At 32.7% G+C, this 14857-nt stretch overlaps 2 protein-coding genes across 3 annotated transcripts in view; one reads left to right on the top strand and one right to left on the bottom strand.

Moving 5' to 3' along the window:
• Positions 1-7469, top strand: part of LOC135691956 (ubiquitin C-terminal hydrolase 7) — a 33202-nt gene extending 25733 nt beyond the window's left edge. The window contains exons 33-39 of the mRNA XM_065209966.2: positions 234-311; positions 1039-1233; positions 2090-2158; positions 3228-3275; positions 4100-4171; positions 4669-4717; positions 5852-7469. Of these exons, the coding sequence (XP_065066038.1) occupies positions 234-311; positions 1039-1233; positions 2090-2158; positions 3228-3275; positions 4100-4171; positions 4669-4717; positions 5852-6000 (660 nt within the window). The 3' untranslated portion in view covers positions 6001-7469. The remainder of the gene's footprint in view (positions 1-233; positions 312-1038; positions 1234-2089; positions 2159-3227; positions 3276-4099; positions 4172-4668; positions 4718-5851) is intronic.
• Positions 7470-8343: 874 nt separating this feature from the next.
• The window catches only part of LOC135691955 (TATA element modulatory factor), a 31344-nt gene continuing 24830 nt past the window's right edge, over positions 8344-14857 (bottom strand). Inside the window, exons 18-22 of one of the 2 annotated variants that reach the window (XM_089111988.1) lie at positions 14033-14101; positions 13351-13539; positions 12193-12318; positions 11313-11423; positions 8344-10467 (exon numbers count right to left, since the gene is read on the bottom strand). In XM_089111988.1, the coding sequence (XP_088968114.1) occupies positions 10441-10467; positions 11313-11423; positions 12193-12318; positions 13351-13539; positions 14033-14101 (522 nt within the window). In that variant the 3' untranslated portion in view covers positions 8344-10440. The remainder of the gene's footprint in view (positions 10468-11312; positions 11424-12192; positions 12319-13350; positions 13540-14032; positions 14102-14857) is intronic. The other variant, XM_065209965.2, reaches the window with a different exon arrangement.

Here is a 14857-nt window from a genome sequence, read left to right as displayed (position 1 = left end):
ACCCATTCTCACATCATACCATTCCAGTCACACTGCTCGTAGATATTTTTTTGGCTATTGTACGTATTAAACGTCAGTTGATACAACTCATGTTCTGTCTTCGTTTTTTCCTATAACTATCACTACCCCATGCCACATCTATGGTGTTTTATTTTGCCATAAAAAAGTGCCAAGAAATGCTATTTGTCATCATATAATCAAAACATAAGTCAATAATTTTCCTCCTTTCATAGCTAACCATTCCAATAAACATCCTGGAGAATAAATTTCAATTCAAAGTAACGTGGTTAAACGGAAATCTGAAGGACGAGGTAATCTGTTACAAAATTTTTTCAATCTTAAATAAACAATATTTTGCATTTGATATGCAAATTTTACATAAATCTATCTTTCAAGAGGATATTTTCGAAAAGAGCTTCAGAAGTTACAAATACGAATAATGTCATTGTTATTTTGAAAGAGTAATTAATGTTCATCGCTAGATGAAATATCTCAGAATTGGTATTAGAGGACAATTTTTTTTAAAGAAATTTGTGTTGCTGTAGAATATTTTTCTAGGACCTAATCATTTTTTCTGAAAAGTTTTGGAGAAAAATATTTGATGAGGAATTTAGTGACTAGATTTGGCGAAGTAGACAACGTCTCCATTTCATAAAAAGGTTTTTTATGAGACATGATGTAGCTCCTCTAACATAAGACGTTATTTAGTGGGCCTTGATCTCATTCTGACAATCAACACAGCGGGTAACCCGTAGATAAACTTATTTGATCTTAAAGAATAAATCTCGCCCCTCTCATATCGATGTTGCCGGCAAACTCAATTAAGTTTTATTTGGTATGTTTCTCTTAGCTCGCCTCGACCCAATCCGTATTCGACTTAATTAGAGTTAATGTTTCAGTATTGTATTTGTCGCTATCTAGTTATTTTAGGACGTTTCCAACACAACAACGAAAACAAAAGCCTTAAAATTGTAAGTATGAATATATTTAACAAGTAGGTATGCACAAATTCACGACATCCTTTCGTTTCTTTAACAGCAAGAACTGACTCTGTTTGTGGAAAAAGAAGGCCTTGTGTCTCATCTGTTCAAAGAGGCCAGGCGCCATGTTAGCTCTGCGACCGAGCAGTTTCGATTGCTAGAGATTGTTAGCTGTAAGGTTTATCGTGTTGTACCAGAAGACCAGCCGCTGGAACAACTCACGCCACAAACTCAACGGTCATATAGGCTAGAGGTAATTGCCCGTCATTATTGTATGGTTTCTGTACATTATAAAAGTTACGGGTTTGTTTTAAAGTGCTCGATGCCGAATAGACGGAGTTCTATTGCCTGATGATTGCATAAAGCACGAAGCTCTGGTTAGCAACTTAGAACCTCCCTGTTATAAACAACAAAAACATGTTTTCTCTATTCATGTATTTATTATATATAACCTAAACAGTCATGTGCTCACGTTTCTGATTTGCCTGTTTCGATTCAAAACTGGGTATATATATATATATATATATTTCCTATCTTAAACATTTTCAATCATGCTTTGAAGAGTGTCAGACTATAAAATGTTTCCTTTTCACAAACCCATAATTACATGTCTATTTTAGTTCTTTATCTATCACCATACTTAGAAAGCGGTTTTATTGCATTAACGAAATATTTTGTCTTCCATGTTCTTGTCACATCGTGGATGTTTTCCTGAGCCGTCTCTGGAAAAATTCTAGGAGATTTCGCAATTAAACATTAGAATTTAAAAAAATCATTTCAGGCTACTTTTTCCTGCTCTTTCAATTTTCTGGCATCGTTGGCTCAATTTCAAGTTCCTTTAAAAAGTCGTTTTAAAATTTCTTCAACATTTTTCGGATACGAAACAAACTGTAATAAACAGAATTGTGATATAAAGAAAGAACTTACGACCTCATTTCTAATGACCATCCACCGTTGTCTCTATCCACTACATACTATCGCTTTTTTTGATTGTTACTTTATATTTCCGCTGCGACAATAAAACTCCATTTGCCGTTTATTCGATATGATTAAACCACTAGTTTTTATCAGTTCTCTTTGCAGTACTTTTATCTTTATTTTTTTACCAGGCTGTGAATGAAGAAGACCTCACCATTGATGAGGATTCTGTCATTATCCAAGTAGCGCATTTCAATAAGGTAACAAGCGAATATTCTTCGAGCGATTGGAGTAATTTTTTGATATATATATATATATATACTCAATATAATCTTGCATTGACAGGATACCATTTCTTCAACTACTCTACTATACTACAAGGACGATACCCCAGGGGAGCAAACGATAATGACTACCCCGGGGCCATTACGTAAAGAATGACTAAAATAAAATTAACTACATTTTTTTAGAACTATTTTTTACATTATTTTTTCACGATATAATCACTTTTTATAGAACTAAGCACATTTGAATTTAATTTACTTATTGGAGTGATTCATTTGATAAAAGCGATTGATTATTCTTTATCATAACACGTTGGTGATTGTTTGACTGTTCTGATTGATTTTTCGGTGATTATTTGATTCTTTGAATACGCTGCTTATTATAATGATGATGGGTGTAAGGTGTTGCATTAGTTTTTTGCTCATTTCATGTCACATCAGCTAAATCAGTTCAATTCAGTTCATTCATTTTAAATTCCACTACATGCAAAACACTCTAATAGTAGGCAACTTAAAAAGAAGAATCTACATATTAATAAACTAAATTTAAGTTCTTTAGGTGAAGAATTCTTAAGGAGGAACTCTCTCAGTAGCTAAGCTAATCGAGGAGAGCGCATCCACCCCTTTTCTGGAAAAAATTAAAAAAATATAGGTACATGGTGATTATCAATAGTTGTGTTTATTCAAAAGTTGTGCTCAATATTGTATCGTTCATTGTATTGTATTGTATTGTATTGTTGTATTGCATTGTATTGTATTATTGTATTGTATCGCTCAATATTGTATTGTATCGTATGTATCATATATCGTTCAGGCTCAGTATGAATATGTCACTCAATAGTTATGTTAAAACAGAAAAATTTTCAGTTCCTGACTTGATCATTCGTTCTGAAACTTACTAACTTCAAGTTATTTCTCTCACCTATACGCTTCTAACGAGGTACCATTCACTTTCTAGAAACAATTATTTCTTGACTTATGACTCTATTTCCAAATATATGTGATCTAGGCCCACTGTGATCGATGTAATCTTCTGCTTTTTTAGGAAGTGTACAACACATTTGGGACACCGTTTCTGCTCAAACTACGAGATGTGAGCATCAATATTTGTATTTTTCATTTATGATACATTTGAGATATATAACCATAAAATATGATATGAATGATTTCAAAGTTGTGCTAGAGGCATATCAAATCCTAATATGCTGTAGCTGGCATTGTTTTGCGTGCAATTTTCAAATTTCACAATACCGATGGTTTATTTTTATACATAGTATAATAAACCTATTATTCCATATGCATTATTCAATATGCAATATATCATACCACATTAAAGTCTTATTTGGGATTTCATATAGCTTTTTCATATAGGCATTACCGGACTATGAGGCAGAAGTATGACGTATTAGAAGCTACTGCACTATTATTACAAGTACTGGCTAATAGCATACCGAAGTGATGACGTCAAAAAAATATATTTTTAGAATTTTTCAGTTTTGAGTTTTAACACCAAAAAGAATTATTAATTACCTCTAAATGTGGAAAATCAGTTGAACGTACAGGCTCTTCCCCATCAAATCTCTGCAATTTGGTCTTGCAAGTCAGAATAAAATCCGTTAGCTAAACTGCAAACCTTTTATGGGCCATATCTCGCCTTATTTTGAACATATCTAACTGATTCTGCATAGTGAGAGGTGCTTTTGCCGTTCGTTAAGATTATGCGGTTAAAATTTTAAAAATATATTTTGATGGACGTCACATTTCGGTTCTTCATTTTGAGATTAATGAGGATCATTACAAACGGAATTGATTCTCTTAATCATAGTGCGTTCAGAATATTTGAATAGAGATCAGTTTAAATATGAAAATCAATGCCATTTTGTTTGTTTTGCTATCCAACCATAATCTGTATTCCAGGGAGAAAAAGTTGGTTCAGTTCGCAAGCGAATTCGAGAGAAACTGGATATGCCTGAAAAAGAATTCGATAAAGTTTGTATTTATTTATATTCAATTTAATTAGATTGAGCGTTTTTATATCATACAACAGCTATGTTTTCAAACCAAAAACTAAATTTGCATTCCGCGACTCAGCAAAGCTAAATTAGTCACGAGTACCGAAATTAATTTTACTGCATTGTACAGAACAGCAAGCAAACATGCGCTACATACTCATATTTCCTTCCCAGGGCTTGTAAACATTGGAACACTTTACCCTCATCCTGCTTCCCAGATTCCTATATCCTTTTATCTTTATTCAAAGCTAAAATCGACGAACTTGATCTCACCTCCCTCTCTTCTTAGCCCCTTCCACTCTTCCCTTAGTTAGAACTTTGCTATAGGCGTCCAGGCTCCTCCCGAACATAACCAACAGGAACAATCTAGAGACAAACGCCAAGATGTGTTTCTGATCATTTCTACTTTAAGTCATTTAATATTATTTTTCAAATCATATATTTATGTTCTATTTTCGTTTATTTCACTCGTAGATACGGTTTGCCAGAGTGCAGATGGGGAAAGCAGATTACTTTTCTGATGGTATGCAGTTTATTATATATTATATTATATTATATTATATTATATTATATTATATTATATTATATTATATTATATTATATTATATTATATTATATTATATTATATTATATTATATTATATTATATTATATTATATTATATTATAATATATTATTTTATATTATATTATATTAGATTATATTATATTATATTATATTATATTATATTATATTATATTATATTATATTATATTATATTATATTATATTATATTATATTATATTATATTATATTATATAACATTATATTATATTATATTATATTATATCATATTATATTATATTATATTATATTATATTATATTATATTATATTATATTATATTATATTATATTATATTATATTATATTATATTATATTATATTATATTATATTATATTATATTATATTATATTATATTATATTATATTATTCTATATTATATTATATTATATTATATTATATTATATTATATTATATTATATTATATTATATTATATTATATTATATTATATTATATTATATTATATTATATTAGATTATATTATATTATATTATATTATATTATATTATATTATATTATATTATATTATATTATATTATATTATATTATATTATATTATATTATATTATATTATATTATATTATATTATATTATTCTATATTATATTATATTATATTATATTATATTATATTATATTATATTATATTATATTATATTATATTATATTATATTATATTAGATTATATTATATTATATTATATTATATTATATTATATTATATTATATTATATTATATTATATTATATTATATTATATTATATTATATTAGATTATATTATATTATATTATATTATATTATATTATATTATATTATATTATATTATATAACATTGCATTTTATTATTGTATTTTGTAATGTCATGTTATTTTAATTTCTTTTCCTATGTATCATTTACTGTATTTATTTACTAAATGCTATCATTATTTAGTGATCTATGTTAGCCTTTCCTTTGCAGCATTCTATAAAATATTATATAGAAATATACTTCGGAGTTACCTTACCAGTGCTATGCTGCACTGGAGGACGACTTCACGTATGTTTATTTCCGTTTCAGATGACGATCAGCAAATATCAAGCAAATGTTTCCAATCATCCGCCAACACGACGACAAACAGACCCTGGTTAGGCCTGGATCACGTGAACAAATCATCCAAGCGAACTAGGTATGCTTACGCAGAGAAGCCAATTAAGATTCATAATTGAATCCAACTGTACTTAATTGAAGATCAGCACATTAGAAAATTTCTAAATTCCCAGAGAACACCCGGCCATTTTGCAATGATAGTACAGGTTTGGGTGGTTCAACTTAGCAGTGTCCGGACGAAAATAAAATAGTCAATCTTGTAGGCGGAATATTCAAGCTTGCACAGGGAATTTTAATTTCGTTTAGTTTTCAGAACAATCAAAGTAAAAATTTAAACTTGAATAGTCTGTTAAAACTCGATTTATCTGTTTTTGTTTGTACAGAGGTCTTTGACAGACTTCGTACTATATATGGCGTTGTGTCGCGCGGGCGCCCGCGGTTGAATCACCCGGATCAAGATATTGCTTTGGTTAGTAGTTTCTTTCTTTGTTATGTGAAATTCAGAAGATTGATCAAAGAATACTTAAGTTGCAACTGCATACCTTTTATTAAGGCTTCTTGTGTAGGAAACCTTTGTAGGCTGAGGTATGGTGCGATCCATTTGAGTCTAACGTGAAAAACCGTGCTTTTAATGCTTTGGCCTAAATCTGGAACGCGGAAATGTTGCTGTAGTTCAAGAATTCTAAGGAAAATATTTCCTTTTTGTCTCCTTTCCTTTCTGAGAAGGCGTCTTGTGTCGATCATGCCGTTTTATTGCTAGATATAAAGATAGAGGGAATCTAATTGATTAATTAATATCAAGAATTCGCTGATTTTTTCTCAAGCCACACGAAACCTTTGCTGCCCCGGTTTTTTGCATATCCTGTCCTGCATAATGACCTTAATATATATAGAATATTTATCGAGGGAGGTTGATTGCGTTTGCCAACCAATCAAATTTAAGAAATTTCTGTCCTTTCCAAGAAAGCATACAAGGAAAATACCCATGGGACCATCTTCATAATCTTTCCTCGCAACCCCCCTTCCCCCATTTAACGGGGCCAACTTATCAATGTTTCCATTTGTTGCAAATTTCTCAACATTGAAACTTGAAACTCAATTCAAGTGTCCTTCAAGCATCTTTGCCTTTTTGCAACCTCATTTATTATCAAAGCTCGAAATTGAAAAAATCCGTCGAAAGTATTGATAACCTCTTACCAATTAACTAGATAGTTGACAACCCCAGCTGGGTGTACTTTAATGTCTCGAACCTTCGTTTCTGGAATTAGACAGAATTAAGATAGTTCTCCAAAGCAAATTATTTATGTTATTGTCCTATTGTGGTAAGATTATTTTCCTATTTGTTCGCCGAACTCTTTGATTACTTGTACAGCAAATAAAATTTGTCACGTAGTTTCAGTTTTTATGTTATGTTGTTGGGTGTTCGTTATCAACTTTTGCCAAGCATTTGCATACAAGCTTGAAGCTGTTAGTTTGAGAAATTTCATATGTCGCTTCTGTAAGACTTATCAACGATCATGGTATGCAAATTATCAATTAAAACTTGTCAGATTGCAGTCTCAATGTAAAAACAATAGGATAAAGGAAAGTGTGTTTTTTTGTGTTCTTTCTTGAAGCTGTTGGACTGCATGCTTTTTCTGAAATCGATACTTGTGGGTAGCAGGGAGTGCCAACCTATCACTGCTTGTAGGCCCAAATGAAAAGGTGTCAACCTGTACGTTTTATTGAACAAAATAATTTTTAGATTGTACTGACTATTATATCCACTTATTGAAGTTTTGTCTTTTGACTTTTAACATGAATTTTTCGGCTCGAAAATACTCTGTAAGGTATCCTTTATTTTCATATATTTCTGTTCGTCAATATTTTGTGAGTGTATTAAGTTTAAATTGTGATAATATTATGAAAATTAGACCAAGGCATTTTGGGCACACTTATGCCGTGAAAGACTTGGAGAACAATCTAACCAATGAAAGAAGAGAAAATTTCTCCCATCTCGGTTTTCTTTAACAAAAATTTATGGTTCAGAGACAAATATTGAACGCAAGGTGCTTTAGTAAAGAACCAATTGATCACTCCACGCTGGATTTAGTGCTCATTTACTTTAGCAAATTCAAGAAATTACACTACATGGGGTTGCTGATACGAATGTTATGTGTTTATGTTGAATTTTGTTAATTGGGAAAAGGCTAATTTGTGATGTTAGACTGACTCCGGATTATTGCCGTGGTTTCAAGTTGTCTTTATTAAGATTGCATTCTTTGTTAAACTTAAGTTATTTTTAGCGGTGAAGGGCTTTGGAAGGTGTGTGTAAAACAAAAGCAGACGAACGGGGTGGACTCCATTGGGATGGGATGTATGGAAAATTTGACAAAATGTCCTCCCTTATTACGTGGAGGACACGCCCAAGGGAAAGAAAGTTTGAGTGAACCATTCCCCACTTTCTTTATGTTGGAAATACCCCTGATACCAGAATTCATTGCCAGCATGTAAGAATGCCCATGAGAATGCATTTTTTTACACGTGGAGGCCTTCGAAGATCACTGGATTTGAGCCACAAACATACTGCTATAAAAGTGCACATTTTCTCTTGCATATAAGAGTTTCGTTTGAGAACTAAACAGATATGTCGAACACGTGTTTTGTATTTCCATCTTCTCTGCCGTTGAAGTTCTCTGGACCCTGATCCTGGTTGCCGTATCGCCATTTTGGTGCAAAACTACAAGAGAAGGGCGACTAGGCCAAAAAACACGTGCAATGAGAAGCGAAGCTGAACGGAAAGTGAAATTTGAAGAGATTCAAACAAGTGATTCTTCTTTTGCTGGTAAGTCACCATTTGTATACAGAAATTTCATATAAATCTTGGCAATGAGTTAGGGCTTTGAAATATCGAAAACGCTGGTCAAGGTATATTTTCAACGACCAAAGATGATAGCAAATGTGTAATTAGAATTGCCGCATTAGTAGTCAGTCGTGACATTATTTGCTCGTATCGGTAAGGAAAAAGTTCCTATATAGGGGTGGGGGCAGGGAAGGAGGAGGTAATGTTTTCTTATTTCTAAATTTTTGCGAGTGCAGCACATATAGCAGTTTAATGAATTAGTTATATCATTCAACAACAAAACACCTATAGAACATCTCGAATGCTTTTCAAGCATGTCGACATATGATACAGACATTACAACTTAACACAACCAACCTTCCTTTAATGAAAATTATGTGCTTAAATTTAATTATTGCTACTTCACTGTGCCACGCAAAAATGCCTTCGTGGAGTGTAAAGTCTACTTGTCTTCTTTAAAATAAAAGTGTATGTGCATGTGTTAGGGTGGGGGGGGGGGGCGGTGGTAAAATCCTCATGCATAATGACGTTTATGTGAATTGTAAAAAGATAGAAAGGGGTCAATAGATTAGAAGGAAGTGAAACGTCCAGAGTTCTGGATTTTTGGATAAATAAGGAAAAACTTTGCAACGATCATTAGAAAATCCTCAAAAATCCAAAAGCTAGGGGAAATTTTATTACAATTCTGCTAAAACACGTCGCTCGTGTTGTCTTGAGATAGCAGGGAGGGTAGAAATAGCACATATTATTCTAGGGTAGTTTGCGTCAAATACTTTTCAGCTTATAAAATGTGAGATTCTGGCCTCTTTGGCTTATTTGAAGACATCACTGAACGAAGATTTAAGACTTATCAAACAGAACGAAGATTTACGGGGGCAAAGAAAGCTCTAAAGTGATTGGAAAATGTTAAGCAACATCGGAAAATTTATAGTGAAACGACTATAAACCACATGAATAGCAATATAGCGGATGATACCAGACAGTTCACTTAGCTATATTTGCTTTATTCATATCGAGATAAATTTAGCTGTAACGATCCGTGAACATTTGCGTAATACGTGGATCGAAGAGCCAAGTTTTATATCAATATTGCTCAATACGAAAAATATCATTGACGGCGGCAGACTGAAAAACCTCACCATAAGCCGAGAACCCACTCCGGAAAATGATCCGCGGATCGGATCAGATTTTGTGTTGCGCAAGCGCTTTGGATGCAAATATGGTCACATGACTGATCCGCCACGGATCGAAACGGATCGAAAAAAAAGTTGAAATCATTTCAACTTTTTTTTGAACCGTTCCGGTACAGTAGTTTTCTTTTGATCAAAATCGAATTAGAACTTGTTAAGCAATAGAGCACTTGCGTCATTCTGTGTCACGTGCATTCGAATATGAAACGATCCGCGGATCGAAAGAACAACGCGATCTGATCCGATCCGCGGATCATTTTCCGGAGTGGGTTTTCGGCTTTAGACCTATCTGTGAGCAGCCGCTTGATAGGAAATTAGCACAATCAGACAACTATGATAAAACATTTACAAAATATTTAAACTATAATTAAATATTCCCTAATCTTTCAATTAATTATCATCTATATAAATTCTTTTGCTAACATATATTGTCTGTTTGCACAAAATTCCACTTCCCCAGCAAAACAGACACCATTATTTGCAGCAATGCATTGTGGGATCACCTACAGTCATGTGACTATCTATTGTTACCTCTCGCCAATCAATTGCTGTATCTGCAAAACGACAAATTTACTTCCATAAATCAAACATGCTTCTCCCTATCTTTGACAAAAAATCAAATTCAAATCTTTGTAGAAAAATTAACATTATTTCATATGAGATGCAGAATATTTCTAGAAAAGTTATTTTATGACTAGCGAACTTCTCTTCTTAGGCGAACAAATAGTCGGGAAAGAATAAAAAATCTCGATAATATATATAAATATTCAAATAAATAAGAAGTTTAAGAACAAGAGATGCGTTTAAATTTAGGCAAAAATATATAATGAACAGCTAAACAGCAAAAGAACAAAGTTAACATCATTGAATAAGTAATTAAATGTGAAAAATTGATTAAACTTTATATGAGTCTATGAAATTGATAAAAATTTCAATAACCCATCATAAAAAAGTTTTGGGTGACAATAAGTCATTGGATAACGTAAAAGCATTCTTGAAAACGGTTTAAATTAAACATCTCTATGACTAGAAACTTTCTCATTTCACTGTTGGATTTCCCTTAGTTTGAAACCATAATAGTTTATGACCTCTCGAATGAATATATTTCAAACCTTCTTTTAAACTCTAAGGATAATCCAAATTTTTCATCAACAAATAAACTGTTCAACTGGGAGCAAAACGAAAATGTACCAAATCTTTCTTTTGCTCGCACGGGAATGGAACGGAACGATTATGTACCGTTCCATTTTTCGTATCATTTTTGTGGTCGTTTGAATTTTTAAAACGGAATGATTTGGAATGGAACGCAATCGTTTCCGTGTGAACAGGGCCTAAGATGTTTCTTTGGTTCAGAAAGATTTCAAACTGATATTCAATGAATAGTTGAACTTATTTGTACCTGTTGCTTGTACATCTGTTTTATGTCTTCAAGATCCATTCTAAGTTCATCAGCTTCTTCCGCCTTCTCCCCATACATTTGCAGCGCTGCATTGTACCTGGATTCTAGTGCCTGAAGTGAGAAACAAAGACATTGTAAAGCTTATACATGTCGAAATCTTTTTGCGGGGTAGAGTAGTTTGTGTTGTAACATACTATTGGGATAGAGGAAATGATATATATATTATAGAGGCGGTGTTATATATTAAGGGACACCTTACTGGCAAACAAGAAAATATACGGAGAGATTCTCGTACTTTAAGAGTTATCAAAATATGAATCTATATTAAAATCATAATCTTTATGAATAAAGATGTTGATATGAATCCATCTAACTTTATACCTTGCAATCTTGCTGCCTTACATTGCCTTTTTAAAATGCGTAAGAATTCGCATGAGGTCTAACCTTCTTAGGAAGTTGAACTAAGACATGTTATCATATGTATACAAAAAGCAGGATTACAGGTCACTTCATTCAACAAAGATGACCTATTTTGTAATAACGGTATGCTCAAATTAACGATCATTTTCGATACTTTATCAAAATTCGCTTATGATAAACTCACATATCAAGAGAAAACCTTTGAAAAGTAAATCATTTCATCCGATAACCTTAAAGGCAAACAGTCGTGAACAAATTGGTTTTAGCCAAAAAAGATTCTAGAAGTAACTGGAAAATTACTGTAATAGAAATTCGACTGAACATATGTGGATATATTACTAAAACCTATCTGAAAAGCCTAAAATAAGTTCTCTTAATTTCAGAGTTGAACATGTTGACTGAAATTGTGTTTGTTCAAGCTAAGTTTCTAAAAATGTCATAGTAGAGAAGGATTTCATACTTTATAATTTTCTTTCATCTCATTAGAGTCATTCAGCTTGTCTTGCAAATCTTCAACCAAATTTGCAAGGTCGACCAATTCTTGTGCAAGAGAAGCTCTTGTTTTCTGCAACGCAGTAATTTCCTCCTGAAACCAACAAATTTCTCGTAAAAGACTTACTAGAACTAAAATTGTTTCATTTACCAAGGGGTAACATAGGAATGCAATAATAAATAAAAGTAACTCTGCATTATATTTTACTGCCATCCGCCACATAAAGTCAAACACGTTTATGATAAGCCTCCTGTAGGCTTTATATTTTAATTCGTTTTGATATAGCATTCATTGTGTGTTGGGCTTCTAGAAAATTACAAAGTAACGGAAATAAATATTAACGACATTTTCAACGCATTCAAGCCTTCGAATGTTTTTTAGGAATTTGTGATATTTCATTGACTTTTCTCATAAATACAAACAATAACTAATTACTACAACCTCAATCAAGAACTGTATCAAAGAGCGTGTATTGTAAATCTTAAAAAATCTGAGATTCTAGAAACTTGGAATACATTTTGCAACTATGCAGCCTGACCTATTTTTTTAGTTCACTACGATCAACAGATACAAACGATATTCGTCAATTAATTTCCTAAATCTTCACCGCTTCCAGAGACATCCAAGATCAATTAAATAGTTCAGAATGTTACCTTTAATAGTTCAGAATGTTACCTTTAATAGTTTAGAATGTTACCTTAGCTGTCAAAAACCAAGTATTGGCCAAAAGCAAAAAGGTGAAATTTTTTATTACCATGACCTTATACGTATGCATGGTTTTGCAAATCATGTATTTGAGTCATGAGGGAATTGTATTGTATTTTTTGCTGACCCTGGCTGCTGAAGGTAGTTTTAGGACACTGAAAGGCAATGCTTATCGAGCAGTGTCCTTTTTCTTTCTCTCGATGTGACCAAACTTCGTGTTACAGAGAGCTGGTGACTTTCCTCACTCTGAGGGAAAATTTGTTCATGCCAAGGACTCGAAACCACGGACCCTTGGGTCTGTAGTCGCCGACCCTTACCAAACCAGTAAGCCTTACTCCTTGCACGAGTTAAAGAATACCAAGAGAGTGAAAATTAAATACATGAAACTTTGATATATAAAGAAAGGCATAGCAAGAAAACCTTGAGTAGCTGCAGCTCTCCGTCTTTTTGCCGCAATTGCGTTTGCAGTTTCTCCATGATTGCTGTTGACGCGCCTCGGTTGGTTGTCTCAATCACGTTTGATGAGCTACTCGAGCTGCTGGTTCGTGAACGTGTTGTCTTAGCAAGCGTATCGTGCTCGAGGTCTTCTTCCTGTGTGTTTCTCTCTCCCTGAAATTCAAGTACACAATCACATTTTTCTGGACACAATCATTATTCTGATGAAATATTTTAACACAGTAACTGACAATTTATGATTATGAGCGGGTCAACATGCGAGTGTAAACCTGAAGGAGGGTAAGGCTAATGGAAACAGCAAAAACATTTCAAAAACATTACAATCTTCTTTCACATAATTACCAATACTAGTGTAAAGTTTTTAAGAAGTCGAATGATTTGAAGCTAGGCAGTATAACACTAAGATATAAAACGAACAAGTCGAACATATGAATTGCAAGATAACGGCTATTCAATTAAAAGGCCTTCTGTATAATCAAGATTTTCTTTAGTTTTAAATTTCAAAACCACATCACTTTTAACAAAATTTACTTTTTCTCAACATGAACTAATAACGCTAGGGATACATAATATCTTCAGATAACTCGAAATCTTCCAAAAGCGAAAATTCTTTACCAGATGATTTTGATAATAATGTTTTACTTACTTGTATATTATTTGTTTGGTGTAAACTTACTGCATTCGAGCTATTTTGCCGAGACAACTGTCTATTTGCCTGCCAAAAAAGAAGAGGTTCGTCATTTCTACAATAACATTATCTGCAACACGTCATTAAAACATTGTTTACATATCCATAACAAAGGCATTCATTGCATTAGGCTGTCCGCCGTATTCTATGAAACTTGCAATAAGTTTGGATATAAGGTAACAGACAGGAACAAATCAAAACAACGACGAGAATTCTTGACTCTATATATCTAAAATTTGCTATGTAAAAGAAAATGATCAAAATTGTAGCTGAAAACAACAGAACAACCATTTTTGCTGGCCTAAAGCTCAACTCTTTCGAAATTCTACACTGTGGGGCTACAACTAATTGGTTTAGACTTTGAATTTTAATCAAAACAAACAATATAAAGAGCTTCAAAGTTCCTAAAGTGACATTACGCTAACTTATATTCTACATAGAAACTTTATAGGTAAAGTAACATTGGAAAGAGTATACTGTAGAAAAATTAAATATCAGCGTAAAAGGGCCAGTAACTCGCGTGCAGATTTAGCTGTTAGAACCAGAGACACGTAAGACTCTTGAGGAGGCAAAATCTCCTAAGCACTTGACCCCCGCTTTTTAAGCTACTTTTGCCCTTGATCACTAGCATCCGGGGCTGCAATCCGGAGGGATACGTGTTACGTGTTACGTGTCACGAAACTGAACAACTTCTTCTTGTCAAAATGATGGGTTTTCTTTTGAACAGGAGTTAATTCGACAAAGCTTAGGCCCTAAAAATCATATAAAAAAATACTGGATGAG

Source organism: Rhopilema esculentum, chromosome 13 (assembly GCF_057945365.1).
Source record: "Rhopilema esculentum isolate cy_ngs chromosome 13, ASM5794536v1, whole genome shotgun sequence".
In the NCBI taxonomy this organism is placed as follows: domain Eukaryota; kingdom Metazoa; phylum Cnidaria; class Scyphozoa; order Rhizostomeae; family Rhizostomatidae; genus Rhopilema; species Rhopilema esculentum.
This window is presented reverse-complemented; position numbering and strand designations above follow the sequence as displayed.